At 40.9% G+C, this 21032-nt stretch overlaps 1 protein-coding gene across 1 annotated transcript in view; it reads left to right on the top strand.

Annotated features, from left to right (window-relative positions):
* nphp4 (nephronophthisis 4) overlaps positions 1 to 21032 on the top strand; it is a 174943-nt gene that overhangs the window by 39844 nt on the left and 114067 nt on the right. The window contains exon 6 of the mRNA XM_030119429.1: positions 4394 to 4530. Within this exon, the coding sequence (XP_029975289.1) occupies positions 4394 to 4530 (137 nt within the window). The remainder of the gene's footprint in view (positions 1 to 4393; positions 4531 to 21032) is intronic.

A 21032-nucleotide genomic window follows, 5' to 3' on the forward strand; every position in this document is an offset into this window, starting at 1 on the left:
TAACAGCATATTCATAACAGGTATTTCAGTTACAGACTGTTTATGAATCTATGTTTTGTAATCAAAGCATTGCAAGAACACAAGAAGTGTTTGGCCCTTTATTGGCAATGAACCCCAACAGCCAAATGAACTAATCTTATTATATTTCTGAGGTGTCATATCTTGGTGTTGTGATCTGTGGAGTTGACCAGATTGCTGGATTTCCATTGTGATGTTCTGTTGTTCTAATCATTGATTGTATTAACCAAAAAAGCATTTCATTTTATGACGTACAAAACATTTACAACCATCAGAAATAAAAAAGAAAATTTGCAAATATCAACCAACACTTCAGAATCATGTGACTTTTCCTTAATAGGGGCCAATTTAAGCAAACACTTTAATGTAATTAAGATGTGACACACAAATCAGGCTATTTTTGATCACTGTGTCAAATAGTGAAAAGTGAATAAAACTTCCTATTCTCATCAGGTGGGATACAGGAAATGATGGTTTGTACAGTTTTCCTTTTTCTCTGTACTGTCAGACCATGAAGATCAGAGGTGTCGAGCACATTTTAGTTCAGATGCCACATACAGCCCAGTTTCATCTGTAGTTAGCTGGACTGGTAAAATAGTGCAACTTTAACATTAAATTTTTTACTATTTTTCTGGTGATTTGGTGAGCCGGATCAGCCAAATCTGTGAACTCTTCTGGCTCTATCGCGACCCCACAAATATATCGTTTTGTAGTGAAACATATTTTGATATCACCACAGCCTGTGAATTCATCCTGCTTATCAATTCATTCTAACTTTAATATTTATACCATTAAATTTTATAACATTTTCAGACGATACCTAATGAATTGAATTATGAAACCACATTAATTATAGCTCTTGAAGCAAGTCTTTGGGCATTTTCAGGTTTTCTGGTTAAGAATTGTATTCACCACCCAGGTATACATTTACATTACACACTTAACCGTCTCTTCAGTTGTCTTCTTCCAGATGTCTTCTTCCAGATGTCACAGTATCATACAGGACATTCATAATAGTACTAAAAAGTGGCCTTTTTTTTTCAGAAACTTAGTTCCATCAGAAGTTGAAATGTCTGCAGTACTTAGGAAGTAAGTTTCTAAGGGGGAATGTAATGAAGTCTGACAGTGCAGAGCTATAATCATTGGGAGTCAGTGGGAGGTATGGTAGCAGCCTAATCCTCTTCATGTTCTGGGGCTGTGAGCAGCACAGACCTAAGCTGCCTTTTAAGACCACAGCCACCGGCTTGATATTCACGCCGCATTCAGAACAGTCCAACTCTGAGCTTCAGAGACAAGGGGCTGCAGTCAAACACTTGATGGCTGCATTACTCTTGAGGAGATTACGATCACACAGGCCGCGCCGTCTTTGCTGTGTCTGAAAGCGGTGATTGCGAGCTTCAAACTGTTTTTTGGTTTCGACTATTGGCTGAGATGCTTTCTTATATCAACTGTGATTCACTTACACCAGGAATCCAAACAAACAAGCAAAACACACATTTTAGTTGGATTGTTTACCTCAAGCAGTGGTGTTAATGCTTCAGTTGAGGGTCATGCAGCTTATATTAAATCAGTTGGGTGTTTTATCGTAGGAGTTACTTTGTGGTCATAATAAAACATCGGGAGGCGTTGTAAACCAGTGCTGTTCATCGTATTAATGCTGAAATCTTTTTCAGTGTTCTGTTTAATGATATGCTAATCTTACATTGAAGAATCGAAACCACAGACGCTGACAAAAAAAAACTAACCCACAATGCAATTTGTGAAAGAGTCAATCGGTGTCTCGTCTAAAGCCCTGTTCACACGACAACGCTTTGGATAAAACATATCAATTTTGCAGAATTTTTTTACACAATCGTTTAGCATTTACTCGACAACATTTTGCAAACGATTCCCATTTACAGAGAAATGGCAGAAAATGCTGGAAACAATGTAGTTTTCATGTTGGGCCACTAGTGGCTGCTGTTATTTGTGTGTGTATTTAACCAAACTGTTACCATGGCCGTGGGGCTGATACACAGTGTCATAAAAAAATATCCAAAACATTAAACTTTACTCTGTCTGCACAGGGACGAAGCGTTTTTCATGAGTGCATTTTCTTTCTTTTCCACAGAGACGGAATCGTTGCATTTTTGAAACGTTCCACCCTGAAATCTGTTTTCAAAAAGGTTCTGTTTTCAGTGGCTCCAAGAATTGTCTTTGTAGAAATGAACACAAAAGTTTTCTATCTCCACTTGAAAATACTCATGCAAACAGGACCACAAACAAGCAAGCAAACAAACAAACAATTAAAAATTGCAGCAAATGAAAAGAAAAAGATAAACTGTTGCAAGGTTTGGATTCGTTCTCTTTTTTTCTTCCAAATGCGCTATTTCTGTTGGAACCACAGCTTTAAAAGACCTTCCCCATGTTTTCTTGTTATTCCAAGTTTAATCTTGGATTAGCGTTGAAGAGTTTGATTTTTTAAATGGCTGTGTGTACTCTCACAAGTACGTATAAATAGTATTTAATTCTTGATTTCAGATGACCCCTAAGTGATTGATCTGTTATCGCCACTCTTGTGCAGCTCTGTCACAGTGGTACCTGTTACCAGCTAACATCCTTCCTGAGAGTGTCCATATTGGATGCGAATTCACAGCTGAAAACTGAAAAAAACCATTTCATTCTTCAAAGACGATGCAGCTGTGAAGAACTGGCCCCAGTAAAGTCTGAAATATGTTGGCAAATAAACACAACAACTTTTTGATACTTTTTTGTGGCTTGCTTGGATATAATGAGCAATTTAGTATATTAACAGAAAAAAGGTAATTTTTTTTGTCATAAGAATTTTTTTGGGGGAATATTTTATTTCACGCATTGCCAATCCAGATTAGTGTAATTTACTGCCTCATAACCACAAGAAAAGTGATTATAATTAAGAGATCTGGCTCTCCCCATTGGGATTCTTCTTTTAATAGTAAGCAGATTTTGTAATTGTGACGAAAAAGAGAGGAAGCGTTTTGGAGCTGAGATATAACTCAGGGCTGAGTGAGCCAAATCACACCTATAAGACTTAGTGACTCTGCAATACTACAGGAAATGATGGATATCCGTCTCCCACAGGGAGCCAGAATTTGTGTATTAAGCTGCTGGCCAGCTGCGATTCAGCCGTCTCAGACTGTGTCGGAGGCTGAGATGTATCAGCATGTCTTTGAGCTGTGTTTAACGTGTCAAATGTTCCTGTCAGTGCTCTGACGGTCACTATTTTTCAGACTGCCGAGCTCCTGAAAATCCCCCCTCGAGCTGGGAGGCATATTTTGTTACTACCTGTGGCACAGCTGCGTATTAGACTCAGTGTTTTTAATATGGGATTTTAATATTTATAGCATTTTGCATCTGTGTGTTTGCAACGCTGCAATGTAGTTATTGTAAATGTCAGAGATTTTTTATTTATTTATTTATTTTTAAGTATGATGAAAAAGTATCTGCAATAAATGAGATATATCATCAGCACTGCTGGTCTGTCCTCCAGGCGCTCCACGGGGCTTCCAGACTCACAACATCAGTCATTGCAGTTGGTGTATGAACAGTTATGTCAGTGGATATGTGAATATGTTGAATTGATGATGGCGGTAGGTGGTCTGTGCGAGCGTCCCAGTCATCAGGGATCCATTATCAACATCTATGCCCCAAGCCTTAAGGCTCTTTATTCAATGAGACATTTCAGTCTAGACCAGAGAGGTGAATATACGGACTGACCGACTGAGTCACTGACTCACCCTTTCTCTGACTTGTCAGACTCATTTTTTTCTCTGACAGATGGCATTTATGAGGTTAACCTGGGCTAACAGAAACCTTCTGTTTAGTCATTCATGTCCTCTGGGGAATGGGTTTGATTAGGAAAATATTGTTTTTGAGTCACATTTTGCCTCGAATTTATTCACGGGAAAAAAAAAAAAGATCCATAAGACAGCAATAAACTGGAATGCCATATTTTTTCCTGGACAGCGCCACCCTCCCCTGCAGGACGACGTGCAGCAGAATCAGCACGACTGAAATACTGTATCAGATTCAGTATTTTCACTTGACCTCTCTTTTTAAACTTGTGGGACCCTGTGGTAGATTTTCCTGTCGATGATGGAGAAACCCCCAGTGAGTTTTACAAATGGGACGCACACAGAATACACTGCAATGTACTTCACAACAGCATGACGTGCTGTGACCCCTCCTACCCTACCCCCCCACCCCACAGTATTTTCAACACACACAATGATTTCTGAGAAGAAAGCCAATCTGACGAACCGCAGAGGGAAGAGTTTTAGGACTCGGATGTGCTGAGAATTCGAGCAGGGAAAGCACTGTTCCTGTCGCTGACATGCGTGTTACGTTTGACCACCAGGAGACGCTCTGCTGAGACCTCAGCTGCTCAAGATGCTGCCCTTCACCCTGAACAGACTGACCATCTCCCTCCAGCCGTCCCTGGAGAAGTTCGAGAGCCAGCTGCTGCAGCTGATCAACGCTGACTGCCAGAACACGGTAAGGACAGGCCACACACACATATACACACACACAGCCAGCCTTGATAGTCATGCACATGACACATTAGGAACGGAGTCACATTTTGATCTGTATTCTTTCACAGGGCTTTGCAAAAGATAAGTCTTTGAGTGAGAAAAATCTGCACAGGGTACGAGCTGAAGGGAAATATTCAAGTGTTTGCACTCTGTCAATAGGACAAATATGTCTCAGCCTCATTTTACAAGGCACACCGAATTCATGCTTCCAATACATTTCATCTTCGTGAGGTAACCCGCACAAAACACTCCTCATATTACAGATGGTCACGATGGCCTTTGCACACCTCTGCCAAGATTACACCCCCCCCCCCCCCACCTCCCCACCCCCACCCAGCCCCGCCTGATGCTTTCCTTTATCTCACTTCCACTTTCTTTACTGTGCAAGTGCTTCTTACAGCTGCCATAGTAATTTAAGGCACATCACCTCCCAAACTAAATGGAGCTTATCTATTCTTTCCCCTCCTTCTTTTTTTTTTTTTCTTCATGTCTGTGGAAGCCCAGACGGTTAACTGTATTTGACAGGTGCAACTTTGGCCTTGCAATTACATATACAATGGCTTTGCAGCGGTTCTATCTGTTCTCCTCAGCTTGTGTGAGAGGTGTCTTTGGTGAGGATGAGAATTGATATGGCAACACTGTCACTCCGTATCTCTTTCTCGCTGCGCTTTGATATTGCTGGAATGAATCTTCCAGCTCAAACACAGAGGACCAAGGGTGTGTTTAGAGTTGATTAAGTTGAGCAAATAGAGGGTATTAGTGTCTCTTCCCTAGATTTATGGTAAGTGTACCTCTGCTAAAATAAAACGGTCTTTACTTTTTTTTTCATGGACCTGCAGTTTGCTTTGAAATGGAGTGCTTTTTTTGATGGTTGAGTAAAGGCTCTGCATGTGTCACTGATATATTGATAACAGATGACAACGAGGATTAATTCAGGTCTTATTTTAACACTCAGTCCATCCATCCTCCATTGACACCTATCAGAATTCAGATATGACAGAAAATCACGTGTCACCTGTGAGGGGCCTGTGAGGTTGCTGATGATCCTATATTTTGGGATTACCCACAGATAGTTCAGGTTTTTTTCAATCTATGCAAATGGAAATAAGAGCTTTGGGTCTTGTGCCTCAGTCTATACTTAGTGGAGATATTACCTGATGTTTCAATAGAAAGAGACAGTGGATAATGGAGTTATGTGTAGAATTGTGCTCATGACCGCAGGAACAGTGATAACTTCCTCTTGATTAAAGCCACAAACCCTCAGCATCCTCGAACACAGAGACAGACGACAACAGTTTCAGTTGATGGAAAAAACTACTGTGAGACTAGAACTGAAAGTAGTCAAATGTTTCTCACTGGGTCTGTCTCAGATTTGTAGGTGCACACATTTGCAGTGTCCAGTGTAAAGTAGGGGAATTTGAGGGATTTTCTTTACTTTTATGTAGTCACATTGATTGGTAATTGATTGATTAATTAATTAATTAATTAATTAATTTATTTATTTATTTATTCATTTATTTATTTATTTATTTATTTATTTATTTATTTTTGTATTGATGTGTAAACGGGGCATGTGGTTTTCAGTGGACCATGAACTGAGGTTAGTGTGATTCACCACATATCTTTATGCATAGTGTGAGGAATATATAAGCTTTAAAAAAAAGACAACAGCATGAAAAAATACATATCTAATTATGCACTCAATTTGAACTCCATGAACAAGGGCAATTCTGAACTGTGAGGTCAATTATTATTCCTGCCCTTTCTAATCCGAATGAAGTGTGACACACTGAAGAATCATGGAGAAAGCTGTAACTTATCAGGTCTTCTTAGGACGTCTTGCAACTCAGAACTCAGACAGTTGCCTTTTGGGAAGAGTGTCACTTTCCAGTCTGGAGCATTGACTTGGTAACGAGAAACAGTCCGCCGCGAGATAATCTGCAGGAACATGACAAACTGCATCGCCGTCATCCATGTGAACTGTGAACGCAGCGGTTCTTGTCAGGTCAATATTTTTAAGGCACTTCAGTTCTACACATTTTACTTTTTTTGTCAGTTATGAACACTGGGGAATTTTCGCCCAAACTTTGATGGGTTTGGATGACTACAAGGTGGAATAATTAAAAAATGACACACTCATGTTCATGCACAAATGCTTTTCAGAATTGCTTCTCAGAGCTTACCAAGTCTCATTTTTCTCAGTTTGTCAGCATCCAGATGTTGTTGTTGTCCCCCCCCCCCAAGAGTCAGACAGTTTGCACTAAATGTAACACCCCTTTGCTCATTTTGTACTCACTAACCGTTCAGTGGTTCTAACACCACAAGCTGACCAGGCCAACGGAGCAATCACACCAGAGTCTCTAGACTGGACCGGACCTGACAAGTGTGAACGCTGCTGAAAACATCTCTGATTCCGACAGTGTCATAAAACATTATCTACGGGAGATCAAAAGAAGCAATCTAAAGTACTCACTCAGAAGTCAGACAAATAGCTCTGTGACACTGCAAAAACTTGGGAAAGGTCCATAAACTGTAAGGGTTTGTGTGTTGATGCTTTACAGGGTTTCAACCATCCTGGATGAAACAAAGGATGAACTTTCAACAAAGCACAGTTATCACAAGCATGACCAGCCAGTCCCATCACCTAGGCCCAAATGGAGAGTAGTTTTATGTTATGCAATAGCATTTATAATTCTCCTTCTCTCATTAATTAACAGAATATGATCCAGTCTACATCCGAGTCTGAAAGATGACCAATTTTATTTGATGTAATTACAATATTTCTTGATTCATTGTCCATTCACAATGCAATAAAGCATGTAAACTTGAAATTTAATAACTGGCACAACCTCTTGTTGGATGCAGTGTGCTCAACAAACACTCTCATTTGCTGCTGATCACACCTGCACAACCATTAAGAGGAATTTCCAACCATGATTCCTGATAGCACATCCTGAGAGTATCTCTAAAGATGCTGTGAACAGCTCTCCTGAGCCCGTTTCACCGCAAGTCTGTTGGATTCATGTCTCAGTGAGCCTTTAGAAAATTAATGTTTTTCTTTCTTTTTTTTTTTTATCTGTTATAAAGTGAATGTTTCCTTGTTTGTAGACAGTGTCCTGCTGCAACCTCTGCGAACCTCTGCTGACCTGACAGCGTCCTGATAATACTGAACATTGAAATCCGCCAAATCAACCTTGAATTGTGATGCTTCCATTGCTTCCATTCAGATACAACTTGGGTGAACACATCAAGGGAGATGATGGTCTGCTGAGTTGCTTAACTACTCAGTAACACCATCCTGTCTGTGGAAAATCAATCAATAATTCTTGAGCAAAGGCCTTCTGTGGTTTTATGATGCTTGGTTCACGCAGCACATGCTGTTTGTTATGAGCAAACTCATAAAGTTTAAGTGTTTTGTCAAAGTATCTGCGCACAAAGCCCAAGTCTCATTTCATTGATTGAACTTCAGGTTCTTTAAACCGCAGACCAGATCACACTGTACCAGTTGTTTCCTTTATTTCAAGGTGCTTAACAACCTCAACTAACTCCAGTCTTAATGCAGGATCTAACGTTGAATGATTTACAGTGGAGAGGCTTACTTTTTCCATGCGAGTTTCTGACAAGTCATCATGATGTACACACATGCATGCACTTTAATAGTAATAGTTTAACCCACTTGAAGAATTTTTTTAAGACAATAAATCATAATGTGAAGGTGTAAACTGATTTCGGCCCCCATAACTGGAAGCAGTTACCTTTTCATAGGTCAAGTTTTTCTTCCCTGTGGATTCCTCGATCCAGACCCACTTAAGAGATTCTGTTCTTCAGGGACCTTTAATCCCATTCCAGTGTAGTTAAAGGAGGGTTTTATGGAGAATCATCCCTCCCTAACTCTGCCTGCTGCCCCCTGACACTGCAGGGACTCCCAGATTTACATCATGGCAGAATATGTATTTTATAAAACGAAAAAAAAAAAGGCAGAGAGAAAGAGGGCAATAAATTACTACATTCATTAATAAATTGAGTCTCAGGGGAAAATCGAATTTAATAAACCAATTGCTATTAAATTTTCTGAGGCAGACTTTATACTCCCGAAGGTACCCCCAGTCAATGTGCTCCTCTCAGGACGATGACTATAAAAAACCTCCCGGGAAGTGGAAGTGAGACTGCAGTCTTACAGCGCTGCTACTCCGAGGTTTATTTCGTGTTTTTAAGTACATCACGATCAATTTAAAGTTCTTGACGGCGTCACGGTCGAGTGTTTCCTCCTATATATATCTGTCTGTGATGTTTAGACCACAATGAAATTAGCAAAAACAAACAGCAACATTTAATAAATGTGCCTGTCCTCCGCTCGAAGGATAAGCTCAGGAACTCTGAAAAGGTAATGGAGCTCACTTTTTGCCATTTCTATATGCATTCACATCTTTTCTTGCTGATGTACAAAATCCATCCCCCTCTATCGAAATGCAAACAAAGGATCGTAGACTACAACTCCCTCTCCTCAGTGAGGTAAGTGACAAGTTAGCATGAATAATCTTCTCATTTTGGTTTTCACAGTTTTTTTTTTCCTCCCCCCCAAGTTTGCGAGATGTTCTTCAAAGGTCTTCACATCCAGCCGAAGCTGCGTAGATTAGTAAAACGTTCCAGACTTTTATAACTTCAGCGATATGACGACATTCTCACGTCTGTGAGAGGCGTTAATGTGTGCAGAAGTCGGCACGACTGCAGCTTCTAATTAAAATTTTGCCGGTGTGTGTGGGTGTGTGTGTGTGTGTGTGGGTGGGTGTTGGGGGGGTTAGAGAGACACACAGAAAGAAAGAGAGTGTGTGTGATCTGTGTGTGACCTTTAAAAGTGTGACTCCAGCTGGATTGTCATCAAGCTGTCTGTAAAGTGATGCTGACACCTCACCCTCCAGATCAGGAAATGTGTGTGCGTGTGTGTGTGTATTGAGTACATGCCAGTGTGTCTATGCCTAAATTGATATGGAGGCAGATATAGAGTGACGAAAATGAAGAGGAATGGGAAGGCAGAGGAACGTACAGTGCAGCATGAAACGAATCCTTTATGCCGGCTGCTCCTCTGACATACAGTCTTCACATAATCTCCCCATAAGTACTTCTATTTTTAGCTCCACAAACTATTCCAGAGTATATATTCTTTTTACAGTCCACTTCCACACTTAATATCCAGCCCGTGCCCCAGCAGACATTAATGAGCGAGCTTGACGGATTTGAGCCGTCGTGTTAAACCTGACCGAACGCAGCCTGACGCCCGGTGGAAATCATCAAATCATCTTCAATCCCGCTTCGCCGCGAGGTTCGAGTCGTATCACCTGAAATGACCTGGAGCAGCCGTTCACCCACATCCTCTATAGAAATCTATTACTCCTGCTGAAAGGGCCTGAAATCCTGTCAGAAATTAGGTAGCGTCTTGGCTCGTGATCAAAAGGCCAAGGAGAACAGAAGATGATGAAGAGGAGGAGAGGAGCAGGCGAGGACCAATGCCGTGCCGCAGGCAGAACAAAACGCCTCGGGCTGATTTAATGAATGGAGAAAGACTCTGGCAGCAAAGCTCCCAGGAAGTTTTCATTTGTCCTAAAAGAAGAAAACGCACTCAAAGTAGGACTGCCCCTGTGGACGCGGTGCCATAAAAAAAAAAGACAAAGGAGGTTGAGCGTTTCTGAAATAGGAGGCGTCTCGTTCATCGTTCTCTGAGGACGCCCGGTTTGGCTGCAGGCCGGTAACAACTGTAACCGGCGCGGCGCAAAAAGAATGGGGTTTAATGCATTTGGCTCGCATCAAATATTCATGAAATGCAGGTCTTCGTAATGATTGACGATCCAATCATTAGATGAACTAGACTGCGACTGATTATAGAGCCCTTATAAGTCAGACGAGACAGGAAATGCTCAGCAGCAGGAGGAGCAGAGACAGATTCATAAACTTTAAAAAAAAAAACTCTCACAGTCGCTGCGCTTTGCTTTGTGTTTTTCTTCTGATGGATTCATGAATGAAGTTGTGAGTCTTTGAGGAGTCCCGAAACGTTTTCCCAGAACACAAGAGATGAATTAATGCCCCACCACACAATAAAGTGCTTCTCATTGTGAATTAGGCTAATTTATGAGTGATAAAAGTTTTCACTCCTGAAGCGTGGAGTGTTGCCGAGCAGAAGACTCGTCATGCCAAATGTAAGTGGTGTGGGACTGCACCGCGTAATGTTGCACCCTGAAATTAACTATCGATTTCATGCGGGTAAATCGAAGTACCGAACTCCATCGATCAGACGCCGTCAGGCCCGCGTCACCGAGCGTCATTAGCGCTGCTTCTGCTCCGGTTAGCTGCAGCTGATAATCAGCACTAACAGGTACATTTACGTCTGACAATTATCTTCCTCCTCGCTTCACGCTTTTTGCTGTGTTTAATTCATGAATCTAAAAACCCTTCCGACACTGAAATATCACTTGTATTTTTAGCAATGCTTGTCAGAGTACATGCACTTTTGGAAAGTCGTGCTAATACCGAAAAACCTGAGTGCATACGTGACACAATGTTACGTAATGTCGATTTTTGTTCTTCTTTTCCCACTGGGTTTTTGGAGTTTTTTTCTTGCCGGATGTGAGGGTCTAAGGCGGTGGTTGCTTCGTTTTGTCTCGTTACTGTAAATTTGACATATTAACATTATGCTTATTCACTGTTTTTATTTTTACCAACCAATGTAACATCTTGAAGCCCTCTGAGGCAACTGTTGTTGTGATACTGGGCTATACAAAAATAAATTGATTGATTGATTGAAAAAATAACACAGCTCCTTGCTTAAATGTCATTCTACTATCCTCTGTGCTGAGCAAACCTCTTGTACCAACAAAGATATCCTGCCTTCAAAAAAATCACTAAAACATCCAAACCTCACATCTCACATTGTATCAACATGTGTTGCCTGTTTTTACCAAATCCTGCTTTCTTCCTGTCTGCCCAGGGGGTCGTTTCCTCCAAATGTTGTTTAAAACACATCAATTGAACATAATGTTGCCCTGTGTGACTCATTCCTTCATCATCTGAGCACCAGACGTGTCTTAATCCTCACATGAAAATAGTTGAAAACTCAACAACAAACGGCTGCCTACTGCGTTCATGAGTAATATTTGTAGAAAAAGAAAAGAAATGCGCCATAATGCTCCAACACAGCTGGGTCGTTATACTGGAATAATTAGCTGGATATTTGAGACCTATTTTGAACTTCCAATATCTCAAATAAATGAGACTGGCTCGCTCTTGTCAGTAAGAAGAATGGATTATATTAATGCAAGCTTTATCCTTTTGTTACATGTTCCTGCTCTGTTGGCACTTTTGAGTTGAGTCATTCTTTCTTTTAAAGTGAAACCAACTCACCCACCGCACACCGTGCGCCCATGGTGGCGTAGTGCCGCGTGTGCATTGAAAGAAAGCGTTGATGCTACGCTTGGGGGACAAACTATATGAAATCACGAGGGGGGGGGGAAACAGAAAGGCAGCGGTACGCATGTGTGCTTGACTTAATATTTTTGGGGTTTTGAGTTATGGGAGTGTTTCAGCGGCGGACCAACGATGATTTATCGGTGGAAGCTGCGCGCCAGTTAAAATTTGTTAAGGAGTAGGGGAGTGGGAGGATGAGAGCAGCATGCTAATGATGCCGCTGCTGTTTCTTGCCATGGATGACTCACCTTCAATACGGGGGAGCGAACATCCACTGCGTAGGTCGCGGCTCTCACTCACTCGCTCACTCACTCGCTCATTCGCTCACTCTCTTGCTCATTCGCTCACTCGCTCGCCCTGACAGAAACAGATTTATTAAAAGGTGAAAATACAGACGTTTCAGGGGTCTTTGAAGCTGTGCTCCAATAAACCTAAAAACATGTTTCTGCTGGAGCTCAGTATTCCGACTGATGTTTTACCACCTGGTAACAACACATAAACATGGAAAAAAACAACGTTTTATTGGCCTACTGGTGTCTTCTGCTCGGCTTCAACACTGATGCATTATCACAAAAAACTGGGAGAAGCGCTTCCCTTTGCTCTCCGGCGTTCAAAGGTATGTGAAACATGTCAGAGTTGTGTAACTCACCAGGTAATTGGCTTATACAAAACTCATATGGGACATCATTTCACCTGCTGTCTCTCCCTCACACTCCCTCTTGCTTCATCTCCCTCGCACGCTCACACTCTCCCCTTGAAATGACAGTTGCCATCTGTACGAGTTATTATTACCTTTTACAACAGCCTACACGTTGATTTCACAAAGTACTGACACGGAAACTTACTGACGAGCAGCTGACAGCTTTTCACGGCGCCTTAAAGAGAAAATGTGGAGTTTGGGAGAGTTGTGAAACACCAAAACTATTTTCCTTTTTTAACTGTTCAAGTGTTTTAGAGCTATTGCAGCTTGTTTTTGTCTGCATATGCTATTTTATATGAAGGAAGAAATGAGGAAGAGGACTTTCCTTTTCGTCTGATTTGAAAATTTGGCCGTTAAACTGAGCACGTTAGATCGTTGTAAGTAATACACATACTTCACTTGAAGCTTTTGAGCTAAAGCCCATCTGGTTTGGACTACCTGGTATTTTGAGGAGTTTGTCTTTTGTGACTCATGTTTAATTCTAGTTAAAATGCAGTTTCATAAACATCTATAAATGAATAGAATCAAAAACATGACTCTCAAAGAGAATTGCTGCTGTTTAAAGAATACAATGTGGCCACACCAGACAGTATTTTTTTTTTTTATCTTTAACATACTTTGTGAAATCTTGAAACCGTAATCATTTCACTCATAGTTCTTTAAAAAGGTTCTGTAATGCTGTATATCCCTAGTTTGCAATTGTATGCAGTCACTCATTAATAAGAAGCTGCGTTAGCTACAGATGATCAATATGAGACAAAGCGGAAACAATCTACACTGAAGTGTTCAGTGCTATAACTTTACCATTAAAGGTATGAGTCTAACTTGGGTCTTACGGATGGAGAAGTTATTATTTTGTTTCTTATGAATGCATTAAAAAGAAGAAAGGTGATAAAATTACCATTTTGTGTTTAATGTCCGTTTAATGTCTCATTTCCCCCTCAGAAGATCCTTGTATGACTCACTGACTCACTGTAGATGTTTTTGTTGTGTGTCACAGCGCGTGGCGATCAAATATTTTGGAATGTCATTAAACATCTTTCTATATTGGAGGCATTGCTTATTTGGAGCAAAGGGGAGGTTTTTTTTAGTGACTGTGACATTTTTAAAACAGGATTTGTTGTAATTTTCATGAATGATCAATATCTGAACTTCACCTTACCTGCACTTCACTTTTTTTTACTTTAGGCAATTTTATGTATTTTTAATTAACAAGTTGTTAATATATTGTTGTTGGTTTAGAATAAGTGTAGACATGAAGAAGCAAATAAATGTATTGAGTATCCGGTATGCTATTGTTTTTGGGAGAGTAACAAAACTGCTGACTGCTCAAATTAAAGTTAACTTTGATGAATACAACTCTAAATCTCACATTCATTCTTTGAAGATGCTGTGCTGCAGTGGTTGTGACAGTCAATATAACATAAATAGTAGGTTACCAGTAGTTTCAGGCTCAGTCATGACGGCAGCGATCACTGGGTCAAGATCCGTTTACCATCTTGTTTCTCATGAGTGCTTCTTGCCTCAGCTTCTGAACACAAAGGAATGACCTTCAGAAACCAATTTTCCCTCCCTGACGATCTATACTCATTTCCCTGGAAGGCACACAATGAGGCAGCTGCCACCTGCTTTGCATTCCTTTCTCAACAGCTATTATTTCTGAATTTGCACTAAATGGCTTTCCTTTTTCTGCACTCCCATTTCATTCAGGCGACGGTGTCCCCAACTTAATCAATTTTGCTTACTAATATTTCATCCTCACTCCTGTCTCTCCCGCCGCCTCTCTCAGCAGTTGGACCGGTAAATTGACTGGCAGAGAATGTTTTGTTGTTAATGTGGGACAATGGTAATGCCATTTCCAGGTGTTAATGTTGAAGTGAGGAAATAAGCTCCCATTCCCTGACTTCAGAGGTTTTTTTTGTCATTTTATTTTGGATTGAAATGCAGATGAGGGATGGGGAGCGCATTCATGTGAACCGGAATCAAACACAAACCTTTGTCAGCAGTGATTATGCACGACCATCCGCTGAAACGTATTGCTTGTGTTTTCAGAGGTGGTTTTCTCTCTGAGATAAGATTTGCTTTCAACCAAAGTTATCTTTTGACTTTTTACCAGACACTTCATCCACAACACAAGATTTCAAAGGAGTCTGGTCATTTTTTTCTCCCCAGAGACGGCAAACACTGTGGAAATGTGGCGTTTGCAGTTTAAGAAATATATCTGTTTAGCCCTCAAGGTCCCATCTGTATAAAAAAGAAAAATCTGTTTTTGCTTTTTCTTAATGTGCTGTGGATCACTAACCATGAGAGTAACCATTACAGACAATAGTGACACTCTGGCTTCTGTCCATTTTTTTGACAATTTCTTTGTTTTTTGTTTTTTTTTTTTTCTCTGCATAAAGTGGATAGTTGAGTTGAATGTTAGGTTTCCTTTTTACAACGCCTGCACTAGGGTGACTCGTCTAATTGGATAACAAAGAAAAAAAAGCTACCACCAACTCTACTTTTACAACACAATGCTTTTGTTTACTCCCCAAACAAAGCTCTAAAACTAACTGCCTCCCAAAGCATGCAAATTAGTCCTGTTCTGCATCCTTTTTGTCTTTTCCTTAAACGATACAAACAACATTTGAGCGTGTTAGCGCGGTGGAGCTCCCTCTCTCTAACGCCAGCGTCAAGTGTACGTTGAGATAGCTGAGGGGACAAAGTTGATTGGTTGCAGTCCCCCTGTCTGGTTCAGCAATTCTCCAAGCAGGTTCTCAGGGAATATCACAAATATGACACAACGGTAGTAGACAACAAGCTTAAGTGTGTGGGTAGAAAGAGAAAGACACACCCACGTGGCAACGGTGCGCTCATCACTCAGAAAAGTCCCTCTTCTGTGACTCTGGAAATGGAGTATAATTTAACTTGGGGGCCATTTCATTGTTCCCTTTAAGCTTCTTAGCTCTAAAATATTCATATTTCAGGCGAGCGAGGAAGAAATCTGTGACGGCAGCAGACAGAGGCAAGAGGGAGAAGAAAGAGGATAGCGAGGAAGATAGGTAGAGAGGGAGGGAAACTGACGGAGTGAGAAAACAGAGAAATGAAATAAATGAGAGAGAAACTCGGAGGAGGGGGGGGGGCAGTGAAGAGCGGGGTAGAAAGCAGCACTTCAACTGATGCTGTCCTATAAACAACTTTCTTCCTGTCTTTCTTTCATTTTCTCCCTGAAACACCTCATGCCAGACCTGTCCAACTAAAGACAAAGCCATTTGCCTGCCATCTCTGCAGCAGAGGGGAACGGCGAGAGCAGCAGTCTGTTGGAAAAAGACTCCTTTACAATCTGCATGTGACATTTATTTGTGGCTGCCGAGTCACCACACATGCACACACACACACACATATAATTTTTTCTTTCTTTTAACCGTGTGTTTGACCCATGTTGTGACGTCTCACTGAAACACAATCTTGTTCTGCGCTAAAGCAAACTCCAAATTCAAAAAACAAATAGTTCAACTGAAACCTTTTTACAATCTCAAGCAAAAGTAAACATGATTACCTTTGTGAAGGCAGAAATAGCAGCACAGCTGTGAGACTGACTCACTACCGAATTAAGTGGTTGGTGGGAATTCACCCCAACTGGACGGTTTTAGAGTTACTGTTTTTACAATTATGATAACAATGTTGACAGAGTCTCAACAACACAACTAAAATTGAGAATTTCCTCTGAAGGGGAAGTTGACACTTTGATCCACAGACTTGTGCTCAGTTCCTTAGGGAACAAATAATTTATGTAGATTTTATCAAAAGTCATGTTTAAATTTCTGGATGTATTGACCAACATGTTTTTTTTTTTAAATTTTATTTTGGCACAATTTAAATCGAATTGAATTGAATTTATTAGCAGAACCATGAAGTTTAACCTGAACCATTTTCTTGAACCTTCTTAAGTTTTTTGGTGCCCAAACATAACCTCAAGGAGCCGTATCATAAAGTGGAGCTTTGCAGCCTTCGCAGCATATCAACTTCATTGACTCACATCAGCATTTTCTGTCATAACAAACACGAACATAATTTTACTCATTTTCTTTTTATTTTAATAATATGCTGAATTCAGTTAGATTGTAAAATTCTGCCTGTGGTTTAGATTTTGTGATTGATTGAGACTGTGCTGTGATTTCACCTCCTTTTGTTCAGAAATCTTGGTTTTATGAAGATTTCTATTCCTGTTAAGTTATACTGACACCCAAAAACTTAATTTCCCCTCACTCTATTAATTTCAATACCTTCCATGTTAATTGGACAATCATTCATATGTTGCATATCTCACTAAAAGATCCAGGTGATGTGTCTCGGTGCCCCAACAGCGCCCGAATCACCATCGATTTAGAGGAACTGGAGTGTTTGAAGGTTTCACATTCCCTGGACATCTAATAAATAGTGACAATGCCGCCCATAAAGACATCAAGGCTTTAACAAAGCCAGAGGTGCCTTCACTTGACTCCATGACATCTGGAAGTCTAAATCATACAGCTCTGTTGAATGGCTCTGAGTGCTGGAGAGTAGCGAAAGGAGACATGAGAAAGGTGAATGTCTTTTACAACAGCTGCCTCTGTAAAATGTTCAATATCTACTGGCCCAAAAAAAAAAAAAATCGCAAATGAGGAACTGTTAAAGACGACAGACAGTGTGAGGCCCAGTGACAGGATGGCCAGAGCTACCGTGAGATGGTCTCCAGTCAGAAACAATCTCGAGCGAATTTGATTTAACTGCTGATGCTTTCGCTTGTTGAAAACATTCAACAGCCTCCACAATAAACGTGTTGTTTGAAAAATGCTTTTTCAAATAAGTACTCTAAGTTCCCCCCTCCGTTTTTCTTTTGCAGCCGTAGCTACAGTGTGTTGTTTATTTCATTTGAAACAGAACACAATTATGAAGTAGAGGCTGATTGTCACATCAAAAATGTAAATATGTTTGAGAGATTTCTCTCATCAACAAGATAAACCTGGGAACAATTTATTTATATATACACCATAACAAGAGAATTCAATCACACTGGATGGAAGGTAATCTGAATATGGAAATAAATTGAATTGAATGTTCCTGACATTACCACTTTTTTTTTTTTTTTTTTTGTTTCGAGCTCCAGAACCATTAATTGTCACAGAGAGAGATGCACTTTACTTTCCTCCCTTTTCTCCAGTAGCACCTCACCTGATGCTCAGGGATTTGAAGTGGGTGGTTTATTTTTATTTATTTTCTGGGGCAATTATTTATCAAGGCGAGTGCTGTTGAATCTCGTGCGGTGCACCCTCCTTTGTGCCGTTACGTCTTAGTCCTGGTTTTCACATGGCAAACATGGACTGACTGGATCCTTAGCTTATGTGATCCAGCTGGAAAACACTTATGTAACACTTCCCAAAGCCAAAGGAGAGCTGACACTATTCAAGCCACACTATACACAGATCATTTTACTCGTGTTTTTAGTGTGTGGCTTCGATTTTGGAGTGGCCGCGACTGAATCCCTGTGTAACGAGCACAAGCCTTTCTTGCTCACAACAGCCCTCAAGATGAGAGGAGGTATTTTCTAGCAAGAAAGAGAAAAAGGAAGGAATCACTTGAGGTCAAGTCACGATCCTTAATCGTTTTTCCTCATCACAGAAGAAGTGCGGTGCGCTGCTGGGCACATCTCAGCCATTGCCTGTAAGTGAGAGAACAAACGACAGTAACAAGTAGAAAACAGGTAGACAGAGCGAGGAATTGTGGGAGGGAGCCGAGAGCGCCTGTGCATAGATTTAACATGAGGAGAGCAGCGAGGTATGTGGGCTGTACAGTATCCAGGCACGCTGGGCTGAGACTCTTGCTCGAGCTCCTGCTGTTGCTGCTTTAAAAGAAAACCCCAAAGCTGAATTGATATGCTAATTTGATTGAGAAAGTGTGGGCGGATGTGGAGACGGCTTTAAGCAGCAAAGGGAAGGAGGTGAAGCAGTGAGGTAGAGAGAGAGAGAGAGAGAGAATGACAACGGAAAAAGAGTAGGAGTATTAGATGTGTTGGTGAGAGGAAAAAGACTGAAATGAAAAGAAATGGGAAGGAGTGGAGTGGGACGAGAGGTGTGCTCTGCGTGACTTTGTGTTCTGAGGTTACGAAGTTGACTGTCAGTCACAGAACGTGAGTCAGCCGGCTGCGCATTAGTGACAGCAGGTGCGGCAGAAATGGACCCCAGCAGCCAGACACATCGCCTCGCTTTATTTAAGCCCATTGTCAATTAGTGCAGACATTATCCTTTGAAAAGGACAATGAACATAAAATATGATGTACAGGGATGTTATTGCTCGTCAAGATAATTACAACTTGGGTCTTGTGCTAATAGCCGTATCCATTCTCTGACGTTCATAGTGACATTACACCAAAGGAAATATTTGCTCAACAGTATTATACAAGCACGATGATTTTAACCAGTGGTTCCCAACCTGGGATGCAGCAGAGATCATTGGAGGTCCAAAGTTGTCAAATCATAGGTAATCAGGGGTAAAATAAACCATACAATTACTTTTCTTTTTTTATTCTAGACAGGAAATTGCCTATACATTTTCTCTGGAAAGGCTCCCGTTGAATAGAGTGTTTCCACCAGAATTTGGTTTCTTTATGATATTTGGGGAGAGGTTCCAAGACTATCAGGTGATGTGAGGGGGAAAAAAAGAGTTCTGAAGCAATTAACCAATAAAAACTCTTTTAAATCTAATTTCTGTAATAATCCAACAGCAAATGTTGTGCGAGCCACTCCTGTTTGTAAGCATGGTGAGTTCCTGTTTGGCAATCTCAATCCCACAAGCTACAAGATCTGTGTCCAACCTGTTTGGTTCGACTCTTCCTCTCTATACCAGCTCAAATATTGTACAAATAACTAATGTTTACATATTTCAAGGTTAGCCTCATGGTGTAGTGGTTAACACTTCCTCCTTACGATTAAAACACCTAAACTTGCTTTCAGGTTTATGCCTTTTTCGATCTAGTTGGCATCACGTCCCTGTACTTCGTCCCTGGTTCTCTCAACTTGCTTCCTCAATCCAAACATGTGAGGCTGATTGGGGACTCAAGATTGCATCTAAGTGTGTGTATGTGTGTGTGTAGATGTCGGTGATTGTGTGTCTCTCTGTGATGAACTCGCACTGTGCATGCAGTGCACCCCGTGCAAAGCCAAGTGTCTGCTGAAATGGGTTCTGGACCCCATGGCCAAAATTTGAATGACCTCTATTGCTGATGCAGTGTTGGGGTTTTCCCCACGGCACTCTATAGAAAGAGGTAATAGATCAGACCAGTGGTGAGCAATTCCCATCCCCACACCTGTGCTAACAGTGTGGCTAAAAACAGTGTACATCTAATCGACTCTCTAAACATCCATCCATTTTCCATCCGGTTTCATCCAACTGAAGGTGCCAAGGGGACTGGAAACGATCCCAGCTGACAATGGGCAAGGTTAAGGTATACCTTGTACCTTTTCATCACACAATGAAGAGAGAGAGAGAGAGACACACACACACACACACAAAACCAGACACTCAAATTCGTACCGACAGATGATTCAGTGTCACCAATTAATCTCGAGTACATGCTTGTGGACTGTGACTGTAGCGTGCAAATTCAGGAAGGCCTCCCAGCCTGTCTTTCCAGTTTGGCCACAATAACAATTCATTCTGACACGAGCCTACAACACTGCGTGACCTGCTTTATTCAGGTTATCACTGGGTCGGCAGCAGATTGATGATTCTGCATTTTACTGATCATGATAATCCCACAGTCAAATAATTCAAATATTCTATTCTGAACATCTTGACAGAATCAGCACTGACTTGACTGGATGCTAAATCTTACTTTAATTGTACACCGAGATGTGCAAGATTGGTGCAAGAGCAGTGCTTGACCAGTGACAGCCATGCTGTCGGGGTAGAGAACGGCCGGAGGATAGTGCAATGTGATAATTGGGGCAAGCTGTCACTGATTTCTTGAAGTCCCTTCATAAGAAACTGAAACAAGGCTGTAATTGCATTATCCCGTGTAACATACGCTGTCTTTTGAGCATCTTTCAATGCTTTAAAATGATTTAAATAAATGATTTTTAAATTTATTTACTTTTTTTGTGGGATGTCGTTGCTTAAAAAAAGAGGATGGATAGCATAATTCTTTTACAGGGAGATATATTGTCTCCGTTTTCATTATTATGCTAACAACCTCCTTTGGAAGACACTGTTCCAGATTTTATAACCAGGCTGCAGTAATTTGATCCCATTCAGCCACAGGAGCATCGGTGATGTTGGTCACATTTGAC

This window comes from Salarias fasciatus, chromosome 20, assembly GCF_902148845.1.
Source record: "Salarias fasciatus chromosome 20, fSalaFa1.1, whole genome shotgun sequence".
Classification (NCBI taxonomy): Eukaryota; Metazoa; Chordata; class Actinopteri; order Blenniiformes; family Blenniidae; genus Salarias; species Salarias fasciatus.